The sequence below is a fragment of the Carassius gibelio genome, chromosome A7, assembly GCF_023724105.1.
Source record: "Carassius gibelio isolate Cgi1373 ecotype wild population from Czech Republic chromosome A7, carGib1.2-hapl.c, whole genome shotgun sequence".
NCBI classification, from domain to species: domain Eukaryota; kingdom Metazoa; phylum Chordata; class Actinopteri; order Cypriniformes; family Cyprinidae; genus Carassius; species Carassius gibelio.
The window spans coordinates 32853300-32867924 of NC_068377.1; the positions used below are offsets into that span (position 1 = coordinate 32853300).

Consider the following 14625-nt stretch of genomic DNA (forward strand, 5'->3'; position numbering starts at 1 on the left):
GATAGGAGTATCATATGTGTACAGACGCTAATTTTCTGAGTGAATTTTCAATACAGAGAGTTAGTTTAGATTCAGTCAAACAACCACAGTGCACAAATTTGATACATTTTCACTGGACAATATCTTCAAGATTATCGTCTGTGTCTGAGGAGAGTGTAGAAAGCCAGTTGAGTGTCATGGAGGCCCCTCCTGTGGAGCAGAGCTCAACAGGTGAATTTAGAAATAAGTTTGAATCTGTTCAACTTTGATTTACACACATCTCACAGATTCAGGAAAGCAATTGATGGGTTATAGTGGGGCTTGGAGTTATTTTTGTGGTGTTTCTGTAATTTGCTCTCGAGCTAGGAGAGCACAGGCTGTTTGATGTTTGCTGGTAATTAACACTAGTGGTCGACTTGTGATTTTTACCATTTAAAAATGCACAGAATATAAAAATGGAAATAGAAATGTATGAAATATTCATGAAATAATGTAGATCTATCTATTTGGCAAATATAAATAAGTTCAATTAACACCAAGAGCTAATGTTTCAGTTTTTTTTTCTTCAGTCATTTTAGTGCTTCAACTTATTTCAGTTAGTTGCCAAGGCAATTAAAAATGTTTTAGTTTTAGTTTATGATGAAAACCCTGGGTCATATTTGTCACTAATAGTATTTTCTATTTGTTTTTCTTAGTTTCAGAAAAGCATGCCAGCAAGCGGAAGAAGAACATAATTTCATGTTTCTTCAAGAAAGTACGTAAGGCTGTGAAGCTTCCCATCTGCTCCAAGAACACAGTGGACTGTCTACCACAGCAGGACCCACAGTTTGACAACTCTACACCTAGCCTGGAAGGGTGGAGCGACGCCGCTTTATCCAGTTCGGATGGCTGCCCAGAGCAGTCCAGCTTCACACTTCCAGGTGAAGTGCTTGTTGAGCCAGTAAGGGCTTCAGCTTGCTTGAACCTAAAGACAGCATCCAGATTAAATGACTCTATACCTAATGTCATCAATGAGGGCAGTACAGACAGACCGAAATTGGAGGCTTCAGGTGAGAATAATATTGCATTACAAACAGGGGACATCCGTGTAGCTAGATCTCCAATAGCTGATATTAAATTTGTTGATATTAGTTACAAAAAAGGGTACAGAAGAACATAGGAAGAGGAGAGGAATCCACTCTTTCTTCAAGAGTGTGTGGAAGGCTATGAAAAAGCCTTTCTGCTGCCAGAACAAAGTGGAGCCTTTTGTGCCTCCACCAGAACTGGATGATCCTGAGCTGTCACCTGTCCCAGAGCCTTCAGACTGCGTCCCAACTAATGGTAAATATGTGATCATTATAACAAGATTAGTGTAATTGAAGTAATAAACTGGTTTCAAATAAGTTTATTTGAAATATGCTTATACTGAAGTTAATCTACAGTTAGCTGGCATCTACTGTTAGTTTGTGCCTTATTTATTTTTTCTATATTAATATTGTTTATTGTCACAAGGCACCAGTTGTATGAATTAAGACTGTGCCTTTTAAGAATTAACCATCTAGCAGTTAGCCTAGTTTATTATTATATTTCAATTTGAACTATTTTTTTTATGCACAATACTTTTTAAGTTATTACAAATCTTGAAGTAGAAAAATGAATAACTCATTATACTGCTTTAATCATTTTATGCAACTTAAAATGATCTAGCAAGCTTTTATAACGTATAACACAGTTTATAACATATTTATATAATACAATATATTCTGGTGTATGTGTTTTTTTTTTTCCATCTTCAGAATCCATTAGCACTCGCTATATAGTGCAAAATATTATTGGAGAAGGAGGCTATGGCAAGGTGTATGAGGGAATCCGTGTTTCCGATGGCAAAAAGGTAGAAGAACATTTTGCTCTTACATTGTAGTCTGAATTTTTTTTTTGAGGGAACCTAAAGATTTTAATCTTAAATACTCAGTTCTTCATGGTTAGGTTAAGGTTAGGTGTTAAATATGCTCAACTGTGTTTTTTACCTTTTGCAGGTTGCCATCAAACGTATTAAAAAAACTGTTTGGGATCATTATCTTCAAACTGTAAGCTGGCAAAACATAATATGTATTTAGTTGTTTAAGTGCTGATTACTGTAGTTAATTCACTTGTACTGTACATAACATTAAGCATGAATTCAACGTTGACTCCATTTATTAAATCGACAAAGTTCAAAGCAATGTAAAGTACCGTTACCAAACTTACCTTTTGTTGCATCTTTTCTGTAGACTGTACATCCCAAACCTCTCATTACCGAAGTTGCGCTGATGCTAACGATGAAGCAAGGACCCATAAGCCCCTACGTCATCCAACTATATGAGTGGTTTGAGCACCCTCAAGTATTCACTCTCGTGATGGAGAATCCGGATCCCTGCGAGAGCTTGTTGGACTTCATCAACAATAACCCTAACATGAATGAGACAACAGCACGGCTCATCATGTGTCAGGCGGTGCAAGCAGTACTGCACTGCATTGAGCACGGTGTTTTTCATAATGATATTCATCCAGATAATATCCTGTTGAGAAAACACACTTTGGAGCTCAAGTTAATAGACTTTGGCTGTGGTCATCTACTTAGTAGTAATGGCTATAATCGGAGTCAATATAGAGGTGAGCTGGCATTTTGTGTAACAGAGTGTGGAAACCAGTATTTAGTGACAGTATTGCTGATCATGTGATTCTTCTAAGAATTGCTCAATGCTGAACATGTCTTGCTTACAGGAATACAGGCTTACTACCCACCTGAGCTCTTCACCTGTGGCAGATTCTACGCCACCTCTACAAACGTCTGGGCTCTAGGAGTGTTGTTGTATGAGATGGTGAACACGTGTTCTCCATTTTGCAATATAACTGAAATCACACAAGCCGAAATTAGGTTTGAAAACCCAGATTTATCCAAAGGTGAGAGAATAGCACTAACAACACACACATACAGCTTCAGCACAGAATTAACAAACATTGGTAGAAAATGTCCTGTCTAAAACACAGACCTTAGTATTTACCAACTGATGTTAGAGGTTAGAATTATGTGTTCAGAGTTATGTTTCTAATTAGAGTAACTTCCCTTAACCTTAAATTAACGATGTTTCAGCTGTTTTGTGCATGCTAACATTAGTCACATGGTCACGACTAACCAGCTCTCTCCTGAAAACAGAATGCCGTGATCTGATCGTCCAGTGCCTAAACCGTGATCCAACTGAACGGCTGACCCTCGATCAGATCTTGCAGCATGACTGGTGTAAAACAGAGGATCTAGAAGAGTCAGAGGATTGAAACTGCATTGGTTTCAGAGTTTAAAATGTGATTAGTGAAGTGAGTTCATTTTAACAATCTTGTTATACTATAATATATGATGACTAGAAAAAAGACCTGAGTGAAAACAGTGAGTGTGAAGAATCCTCTGACTTTCTCTTTCCTAGGGTTGGACACACACCTTCCAGTGAAAAAGCACTATGAATACACATGCTGATGGAAATTGGAAACTCAAGCCCTCATGTGAACCCATTACTAAAGAATCAGAGAGCTCGGAGCACCCCGGAATTCAGAGCCAGTCCACATCCTTACTGTTCCATCCGAAAATGAGCAGCGATTAGCTCTAGACATCACAGCCATAGGTGCTTTGTTTTAAAAGCATAGTTTGGCAATTTTAAAAGGAATATGTTATTAGCAAGAAATAAAAAAGGCTTTATAAAAAATTAAATCTTATAAAAATATTGTATTTAATAAAAATGATAAAAAATAATATATGTTTGTCTTGACATTTTTACTAATGTTATTTGGTGGAATTTTTTGCTAAAAAATGTAATTATAAAAAATATATGGACCATTCACACACACACACACACGTGTAAATAGATAAAAGAATAATAAAGTAGCATGTACTGATTTATATGTAATGGTAGCTTAACTTTTTCATCCTGTGTAATCGTATATTACTTGGATACAATTACAGTTTTTGTTAATATTTTTTATCGTTTTTTTATATTGTGCATTTTCAGTTATTTTAGTTGCCTTGGCTACTGGCTTAAGTAAAAAGTTATGTTAAAAAAATATGTTATTTTATTTTGCATTTACGCATTTAGCAGACACTTTTATCCAAAGCGGCTTAGTGCATTCAGGCTGCACAATTTTTTTACCAGTATGTGTGATCATTGGGAATTGAACCCACAAACTTTTACATTTTAGGTAATTTTTATTTTATTTCAAGTAACAGCTATGTAAACATAATATGATTCCTAAGTATATACAAACATATTGTTATTTTTTGGCTTTAGAAGGGTCAAAAACATACATACATCCCTTTAAGTTTCTCCATCAGTCCACAGTTTGGATTCAAATACTTTGGTATATTTGATTTGTTAGGGTTTCCAGGTCTGTAAAACAATCATTCCCATTCTATTCCAAACTATCCCATTCACGTTTTACCCCAAAGTTTTTCTTCCTCTATTAAGTTCCCCCAAAGTTTCTCTTCCAATGGAAGAAAAAATCACAAACTTGGCAGCACTGATTACTCAGGCGTTGTAATATATATATATATATAAAAAAAAAAAAAATATTTACTTCACTCACTGCCACTATGGTTACAGACAAGGGTTAAAGGGTTAGTTCACAGAAATAGCAAAATTATGTCATTAATAATTTACCCTCATGTTGTTCCAAACCCATTTATATAATAATTAATGTACTCAAACAGTACACTGACTGAACTGCTGTGAAGAGAGAACTGAAGATGAACACTGAGCCGAGCCAGATAACGAACAATAGATTGACTCGTTCACAAGTCAAGAACCGGTTGCATCGGTTTTCGGATCACCAGTAGTTCTTTCGGACAGTTCGATTCAATAAATCGGTTGAAGAAAACGGTTCACCAGTTCCTTTGCGTTTGACGTAATGGCGTCATTGGCGATGATTGACCTTGATTCAAGCCTTCGGTATGGGCTCATTACACTAGCACAGAATCAGTTTGGTTCAGATCTGCTGTGTGTCGGTCTGCTTCACGCTGAATCAAGCATGCGCAGTCTCATCAGCTCCTTGGTTCTCGAATCGGACGCGTCTGACAGAAACGTTTTTTGACTCGAGAACGAGTCAATGTTTTGTTCATTGTCTGGCTCGGCTCAGTGTTCATCTTCAGTTCTCTCTTCACAGCAGTTCAGTCAGTGTACTGTTTGAATACATGAATTACTCGGGGACATTGGTTTGTTTGAACTTAGAGGGAGTGTCAGCCACATTAAAAAAGTGAACAGCTTAAGTCATTTGTGGATTAATGCGTATTTGGAGACACAAAACATTTTAAACGATTCAGTTTGATTTGGTGAACTGGTTCAAGAACATCCGGTTACATCAAATGATTCATTCGCAAACCGGATATCACAAAGTGGTTTGCTTTGAACTCTCTCACAACAGACACGGAAGAGAAGACAATGATGAATAAAGTCGTAGTTTTTGCTATTTTTGGATCAAAATGTATTTTCGATACTTCAAAAAATCTGATGTCCCTCTGATGTCACATGGACTACTTTGATGATTTTTTTCTTACCTTTCTGGACATGGACATTATGCCTTGCACACAGTTTCAATGGAGGGACTGAGAGCTCTCGGACTAAATCTAAAATATCTTAAACTGTGTTCCAAAGATAAACGGAGGCCTTAGAGGGATTTGATATATATTTCGTCACTTCCTTGTTTGTTGTTGCCGTGTGTATTGAGTTTGAGCTCCATCATGTTATTTTTTTATCAACTATTTTTATCTTAAAAATCTATTTTATACATCCTCATTTTCATTTCTATAACATGTGACTATACCCTCTATTGTATTCTACAACAAAAACAATCAGTGCGACTTGTTATCACTAGTTTTATTTAGATTTTTCAAGTTCACTTATTAGGTTATAGCCTGTTACCATTAACAGCGTGGTTGCTGCTAATCCCGCTTGCATTGTTAATATTTTATTCACACACATAACCATTGCTTTACTCATATATAAAATGCATATATATATTGCATTTCAACCTGTATCTCAACTGTAAGTCAATTGCCATTTTGTTGTCATCAACATGAAGGAAAGCCATTATAACGTACTGTATGTGAAAAATGTAGAAACACTGTAGAAACCATTTTATTTTATTTTAAATAAATAAATAAAAAGGCACAGAACAGTCAGCGTCAGTTGTGTATTTGATTAACAAATGTTTACAGAAACCATAATCAGCCAATACAAATATACTTTGAGACAGAGGAAACAACTCTTTACAAAGTAAAAACTCTTAATTTCAATAGGTAATTATTCAAGAGAGTCAAGTTTATTGCTGCTTATAAATTAAGCCCTTATATGTTACTGCAAATATTTACAAAATTTGAACATATGAACAATATGTAAGATTTGTGATATGAAGAACATTTATGTATTCCTAATGCAGACAAAGTTAAGTGTCTTCTGACTATCTTTGGGTTGCCAAACATTCCTCCTTCTATCCAGAGCTCCACAGTGGAGATTTCTAGCAGGGCGTCCGTCCCTCCTCTGCAGGCCAGGTTTTATATTGAATATAATTACCACGGACCCAGAACCAATGACCAGACATATAATGCAGACCAGTCCGCACATAAGCTGTCTAGGATGTTAGGTGTTATTCATCAACTCTTCCATATTCATCTGAGATCTTGGACTCACCAGGTCAATGTAGTTCTGTCTGCAGTAGTTCGGGGCATCTTATTCTGAAGCACCAGAATGGGCTCAAAGACGTCCATACAGTAGAGTGGCAGAGACCAAGAGCACAGAGGATAATGCGGTATAGCATCATATATTCTTACAATGTCACACTCTTCAGTGAACCTGTTTGGTTCCCAATAGTCTAATTGTTGATCGTCACCTCCAGACCAATTCCACTTTTCTAGGTTGTTAGAAATCATGTGCAGTGGGGAATGGTCCATGAGCACAACAGCCTTATATCGGTGAATATATCAGACATACTGATTTATGACACTCATCAAAAAGGAGTTCGGACTTTTAAATCTGGGTTATGAAGCTCAGTCAGGAGAAAAATATGATCACTTACATAATGAGCCATCCTGTAAAAGACTCAGATTCAACTAGATGACATTCAGATAAGTGTGAAATTAATAATTTGAAATGAAATAATAAACGTAATACAGATTAATAAACTTTAGCAGCACTAACCTTGAGCCTCAAAGAAGAGGAGTAATCTTCTGTGTAAGGAAAAGATGTGAGACCTATTTCAGTAGGCGGAGACAGTTTAAGCATTTCCTGTAGATACAATAAAAGGAAATAGATGTTCAGAGGGGATTGAGCTTTGCTGAGGTGAACATCAACGGACCAACTTATGCATTGAACCTAGCATTTAATTTACATTAGTAATACTAATTACTTGTTCAATAAAAAATACATTACAAAAGTATTAGCCTAATTCAGGAAACAGAAAAGGCTTAAAACAAGTCTGTTGGTTAGTATAAAATGTATTTATACATTTACTATTATGTGTCATTTTTGCACATAAATTAGATTCCGAACAGAAAGTTTAGATTATACTTAAAAAAGTTACACAATAGCGTGTGCTATTTGCTTTTGAATGTTTGTGTATCAATTTTTAGATGTTTTCCAACCACAAGATTGACCCTCTTTCACAGCAGCAAAACCACATCATCTACCAAGCGAAATTCTCACGAGATTTTAACAAACGCTCCTCCTTCTTCACAACGAACATTGACAGTTATGGAAATAACTGAGAACTGACTCAGAACTGAGCTACAAAGCTGTCTAAAATAATGTGAGAACAAATCAATTTTGTTGCACACAGCTGTAGTTGAGATTTGTGTATATTAACAACAGTAATGTGGACACTGTATATAATAACAAACATTACAGATGAATTATAAGACTTTTAAATTAAGATTTAGTCATTTTCTGGATGAAAATATCAGGTGGAAAAGCAATTTTAATAAACATCTATGATTAAAAATTCTAAAGCAAAAAGTCAAAATATCCTCCTGAATCAATTGTGAGATCAGAGCTGTTAAGCAGGAATAAAATGTGATCTATGGATTTCACTCATGCTAATAAACTTACCTTACATTTAGAGGAACAAATAGACCTTTGTGTACAAAAAAAATGTGAGCAACTGATCTGTTGTTTGTAGTTTGCACAGGCTTGATGCAACTTGCACTTGTGGTTTTGGACTTTGAGCCCAACCTATTTCTCAGTTTGCAACCAGCCTGTAAGAATGAAAATAGAAAAAAGCATTTAGAAAGCCCCCAGCAGAGTTCACATTTCTGTGGTCAGAAGTTTCCGTACCAGCTTAAGTGTAGTGTAAAAACTGTTACTTTTAGAAGTATGACAATTGTCCTCATACCTTCAAGGCGAAATGTCAACAAATGGTCTGATTTACAGTAAAAACATCAAAACAATGCACCAACACAATGCAAATAATTTCATTACTTATACAAGATGAAATTATCTATGCTAACATCATAAAACTTTTATAAATTCACAATTAACCCTAAAACACATCTAACTTTTTTTTACCTTAAATTGCACACATTGTATATTTTTTTCTTTTGTTTATTTTTTAATAACTTTTTGAAAAGCAATAGGGTCAAATGTTTCCTACAAATACTTAGCAATGCATAACCTTTTAAACAAAAACACACAAAACAAGCACATATGTTCAGTATATTTGCTGTTAAGTGTGTGAATCACATGACCAAAGACAATATTATTGAGGATTTTTTATTTGAAACAATCAATCAAACATACATTTTGAGGTTGTATTGCATAGCCTTAAATAAGTTCACTTTTGATACGTAGTTGGATCATTAACAATTTTCTCATTAATTTTCATTTGATTACTCTTCATAGTTTAATATCTAAATTTAAAATGCAATGTGCAAGTATAAATAATTTATAATGAACACAGCCATATTCTATAAAAAATATAAATGTCAAGTTTAATCTCATAGTGACTTTAAGGCCCACCAAAGTCTCCATCATTACATCTCAGCTTCGGTATAAATAAAATAATAAATAATAAATAATGCATTTAGCAGAAGCTTTTATCCAAAGCGAATTACAGTGCATTCAGGCTAACATTTTTTACCTAACATGTGTTTCCTGGGAATCGAACCAACAACCTTGTGCTGCTAACACAATGCTCTACCATTTGAAGCACATGAACACTATACACAATCACTATACAGTACTGGTCTTATTTTCTATTACTGGAATTGATAGCATTGTGGTCATAAATTTAACGTACATAACTACTGAAGCATTATTTTATTGAAGCCATAAACTCAGTTAACATGATTCAGCACCATGGACAAGGACATGTGGAACAATAGAGCCTTCCAGCTCTACTTCTTGTGTAAATGTAAACAGAAAAAATTAAAATGTAAAAACAAGCTTGATTAAGCTCTACACAGCCTACAAAACCTAGTAACCTCATCTACACAGGCCAAGCATCACCCCCTCACATAAAGCTGCTGTGGTTTTTAACTGGTTAAGGCACATACTTAATTAATTTAGTTTTTCCCCAAGTTAATTTAAATTAATTTAAAATGTACAATTAAAAAGCAACAAGTACTTCAAAGAGAAAAACTGATCACTGCACAATTAGACATCAAAACGTTATTCATTACTTAATGCGGCAATTTTTAAATTTCCACTTTACAGATTGCTAAAGATCTTCTTTTTTTTTTTTTTGGTGTTCATAAGAAGAAGATACATTTCCTTTGTTTGTGAGAGTGTCACCTTACACCTAAAACCTACAGCCAATGACATTTGAATTTGACATATGAGAATATATGAGCATAACCAATCACATCCAGGATCAGTTTCCATTTGATTTAGTCACTTAGATCGTGCATCTGTTATTCTTTGCTAGAAAATCAAAGCAACATGGGCAGAGTTTTACTCCTTACATTTGTTTGTAAGTACAATTGACATATGTTTTACTGTGCTTAATGAATATAATTATCTAGTCATGACAAATTATTTATTAATGTTAAATGTGATCATTTTTTATTTATTATCAGACATTTATTCAAAGCAATCCTTAAACAATTTTTTTCAATTTAGGTTGCGTTGCAGCACAAGGCATTGAGCAGCCAAAACGTTTGCAAGCCTCTAAACTGGGTGATAATGTCACTATTGAGTGCTACTTACCCAATAGAGATTTTAACAATATGATGTGGTACAAGCAGGAGATAGGAATGAAGCTTCAACTCATTTCAAAAAGTTACATTTACCTGACAAAGGTTGAATTTACTGATGGATATAATGATGGTCGTTTTAATGTAACTATAGGTAAAGGCATTTATCATTTAAATATTTCCTTGACAAAAAAGGAAGATATAGCAACATACTTTTGTGGAGTGATAACTTTAGGAGAACTGTCTTTTGGACCTGGAACATTTTTGACACTTTACGGTATGTTTGAACTTTCATTACATGTAATATTTATGCTAAAAAATAATAAATATTGTCTCTAAAGAAGATACTATAAAAGTTATAAAATACTTATTTTAAATGGCTTTTTGTTTTGCTTTAAAGAAGAGCACAACTCAACAATGGTTCTTCAGAAGCCTATTTCAGATAAAGTTGACATTGGAGACAACATTACGCTCACATGTATAGTCCAAATGGTAGATGAGAAATGTGAAGGAGGACACCATGCTTACTGGTTCAGAGAGGCTGCAGAAGAATCCAGTCCTGGCATCATTTACACTGATGGAGATGTGAGGAAACATGGAGAGATCTGTAAAGATGATTCTGCTAAACAATCCTGCGTTCACACCCTTACAAAGAGGAACCTCAGCCTTTCTGATGCTGGTACTTATTACTGTGCTGTTCTCATGTGCGGAAAGATCATGTTTGGAAATGGAACTAATCTGGAATTCAACTCAACGCCCGGTAAATCCCTTAAACCCGTTTAAGAGAATTACAATTTGTTTATTAATACTTATATTCAGTGTGTTTCTTTGTAATGTTATCATAAATATTTAATCATGTCAGTTTTATTTTTATGCCTTTTGACAAAACATAAATAACAAAATGTTTAATTACATAAAACATAATATATATATATATATATATATATATATATATATATATATATATATATATATATACTTTTTACTTTACTTTTTTACTACATAACTCTAATAGTTTGTATATAACTTTGGTTTAAAAAATTAATACAAATTAATTTTCAAAACTAAACATAATTTTTTTAAGTTATCAAGATTTTCATATATATCGTTTTTTTAAGTATTTTTATTTTTAAACTGATTTTTTTTTTTTTTTTTTTTTTGCAGATAGCAAGTTGACAACTAGTCCTTTGTTTCTCCTATTGGTGTCATCAAACATAATTTCTATGATAATAATGATCTCACTCGTGACTGTGAAATGGAAAGACCAAGCCAGCTCATCAGGTATCATGTTTTACTTTAAATCAAATTCCTAGTTTTATTTGAAAAACTATGAAGCTCTTTACTTTAAACATTTACTTTGTGTCAGTCAACAGATCACATTATCAAGAGACAGCTGAAAGTATTCAGGTAAATCCTCACAGTTTTTATTTTCATAGTGATGAATTTGATGTAATTTTGATGCCATTTCCAAAGTTTCTTGAAAGCACTGAACAACCGTATATTACGTATGTTTTCTAACATTTTCAGTGTACTTTTTTTATTTTTTTTTATTTTTTAAGTTTAACTTCCTTAAAAATATGCATCAAATTATGAACAGGTGCTTTACCAACAGAAATGTTTGAAATGATCAAGAATTTTTCTTTATCAGGATGGAGGTACAGATGTATTGACTTACACATCTGTGAGTTTCAGCAGTAAATCACGGCCCTCTAGAGATGCTAAAAAACACAACATTTCCCAGCATACCGATGTCTATTCACGGATCAGGTCTTAACAGAAGAACCTCAACCTGTTTTCTGTACTTTAGTGATCCAAATGTGCCAATGCATAAATCACGGTGAACTAAACAGTTCAAGATCAAATCTATTATAACATATTATACTATAAAATATCTATTTTAAAATAGCTGTTAACATCGAGTCTGCATTCACATCGGAACATTATTTTATTATCTTTTATTTTATATGAGGTTGTTACAGAATACTGCTTAGCCTGGACAGTCAAAGCTAACACATTAGATACCAAACCTGATATCAGGCCTGTTATTCTTACAGGTATTCTTTTTAAATACTTTCCCTTATCCTTGCTGATGTGAAAAGACAACTGAAAACAATTGAGACAACTGTGGTTTTGTGAATATTGCTCTATTTGTCTGAAAAAAATAAAATACAGTTTTTTTTCCAACATTGATGATGTTAAATAAATGCTGACATTACCTAACCCTTTACATACTAGTGATACTGTGCACCTGAGCTGTGGTTTATTGGAGTGCAAGACCTTCCACTAACTGTATATATACACACACACACACACACAATTACATTTATTATTTATCAAAACACGAGCTCTAGAATGTGACATCATATCTTGTGACCATCATACTGCAGTCTGAATAAGTTTCCTCCAAGTATACTGTTTCCACACAATAATTATTCATGACCATCTTGGAGAAAGATGCAAGTACTTTTGCAAAATCACCATTAAGCAAACAATCAAATGAACATTATGATTGGCTAATTTCATTGTTTAACTCTTGAGTTGTCAAACAAGCAACAGCAGGGTTCTTTAATATTTGCATTTCATTAAAATACATATTACTGAATTATAAATTAGGACATTTTTGAAGTTACTTAACTCTGATAGCAGAGGACTGCACCATGAACTTTCTAGGCCATAGATTATATAATTTATTAGGTTGGGCGTTTGGAGCCTCACCACCAATGTTTTAAACCAAACAGACTTTCACACACTAATGACAGCCTTTCCTGAGGTGAAAGGTGATTTTGTCTATATGTATATGGTTGTATATATAGGGCATTTTTCTAGAACTTTCTAGGCCATAGATTATATAATTTATTAGGTGTGGGCGTTTGGAGCCTCACCACCAATGTTTTAAACCAAACAGACTTTCACACACTAATGACAGCCTTTCCTGAGGTGAAAGGTGATTTTGTCTTTTGGCTGTATATATAGGGCATTGTTCAAAGCTTGAATCCCCCCCCCCACACACACACCCATGCTTCGATCTCTGAGAACTCTGATAATTTGAGAAGCGGTTTTGTTGAAGGTGCCTAGGAAATCACAGCCCTCTAGAGGTGCTAAACAATACAACATTTCCATAAAGCATGATAAACTAATAAAACAAGATATAATCAAAGGAAGCACTGCAGTTATGATGGCTGTGAGTCTGCATTTATGTAAAAAAAAAATCATTGCTATTATAACATGTTGCCTTTGACATTTCCTCCCTTGCATTACTCCTATTAATATATATTAATATGATTCTCCTATCAACCCTACTTGCGAAGGGCATCTCAGGAACCACACCTCAGTGGTTTGAGTCTTACCTATCAGATAGGTCATTCAAAGTATCTTGGAAAGGTGAGGTGTCCAAGTCACAACATCTAACTACTGGGGTGCATCAGGGCTCAGTTCCTGGACCACTTCTCTTCTATGTTTATATGGCATCATTAGGTTCTGTCATTCAGTAACATGGCTTTTCATACCACTGCTATGTTGATGACACTCAGCTCTACCTCTCATTCCATCCTGATGATCCAACAGTAGCTACTCGCATCTCAGCTTGACTAACAGACATTTCTTGCTGGATGATGGACCATCACATTCAACTCAACCTTGCCAAGACAAGACTGCTTGTGGTTCCAGCAAACCCATCATTTCATCAACATTTCACCACTAAGTTAGGCACATAAAACATAACTCCTTCAAAAACAGCCAGAAACCTTGGAGAAACCATCCCAAAGAAGCACAAAGTAACTTTTACGGACTTCCCTCCTGGTGGAATGACCTCCCCAACACAATCCGAGCAGCTGAATTCTTAGCCATCTTCAAGAATCGGCTTGAAACCCATCTCTTCCATCTTTATTTGACCCTCTAACTTTACCACTAACTATTCTAATTCTATTCTTAAATTTTTGTTTAGCTACCTTTCAATTTTTTTTTGTTTTCTATTTTCTTTTCATTTATTATGCAATATATATATATATATATATATATATATATATATATATATATATATATATATATATATATATATATATATATACACATATATATAAACCTCTTGTTGTTTTTGATTGCCTCCACTGTCCTCATTTGTAAGTCCCTTTGGATAAAAGCAGTTCTTTCTGGTTCTCGGATCTGATTGATTGATAAGAGTGCAATACAGGTTTGCTATATTCATATATGTATCCTTCATGTCGCTCTGAGTTTTTAACATCAAAAATATAATTATTATTGTCCAGTAGAATGTACATACAACTACTACTACTTTTAAAACATTATTTATAAGGAATTATCACACACTATTTATTCCATGTTTGAATTTTTTATTGTAAATCCCCTTTGTTTGCCAAAAATAAAATTTGTTAATTATTTAAAAGATAATTATGTGTTATGCCTTCATTCTATAAACAGAAAAATAACACAATGCAGAAATTCGA

General features: G+C 34.2%; 1 protein-coding gene across 1 annotated transcript; it reads left to right on the forward strand.

Moving 5' to 3' along the window:
• The first annotated feature begins 10142 nt into the window (after positions 1-10142).
• LOC128017527 (uncharacterized) lies at positions 10143-11643 on the forward strand. The gene is made up of 4 exons (XM_052602935.1): positions 10143-10439; positions 10563-10922; positions 11327-11443; positions 11636-11643. Exons 1-4 carry the CDS (start codon positions 10196-10198, stop codon positions 11641-11643), a joined length of 729 nt encoding a protein of 242 aa, XP_052458895.1. The 5' UTR covers positions 10143-10195.
• Positions 11644-14625: the final 2982 nt, after the last annotated feature.

What these genes read in the sequence shown, in the direction of transcription:
- LOC128017527 (XM_052602935.1), top strand. Translation starts at nt 10,196, where the DNA reads ATGATGTGGTACAAGCAGGAGATAGGAATGAAGCTTCAACTCATTTCA. An exon ending in AACATTTTTGACACTTTACG is followed by an intron (nt 10,440 to 10,562) that starts GTATGTTTGAAC and finishes TTTGCTTTAAAG; the next exon opens with AAGAGCACAACTCAACAATG. An exon ending in GGAATTCAACTCAACGCCCG is followed by an intron (nt 10,923 to 11,326) that starts GTAAATCCCTTA and finishes TTTTTTTTGCAG; the next exon opens with ATAGCAAGTTGACAACTAGT.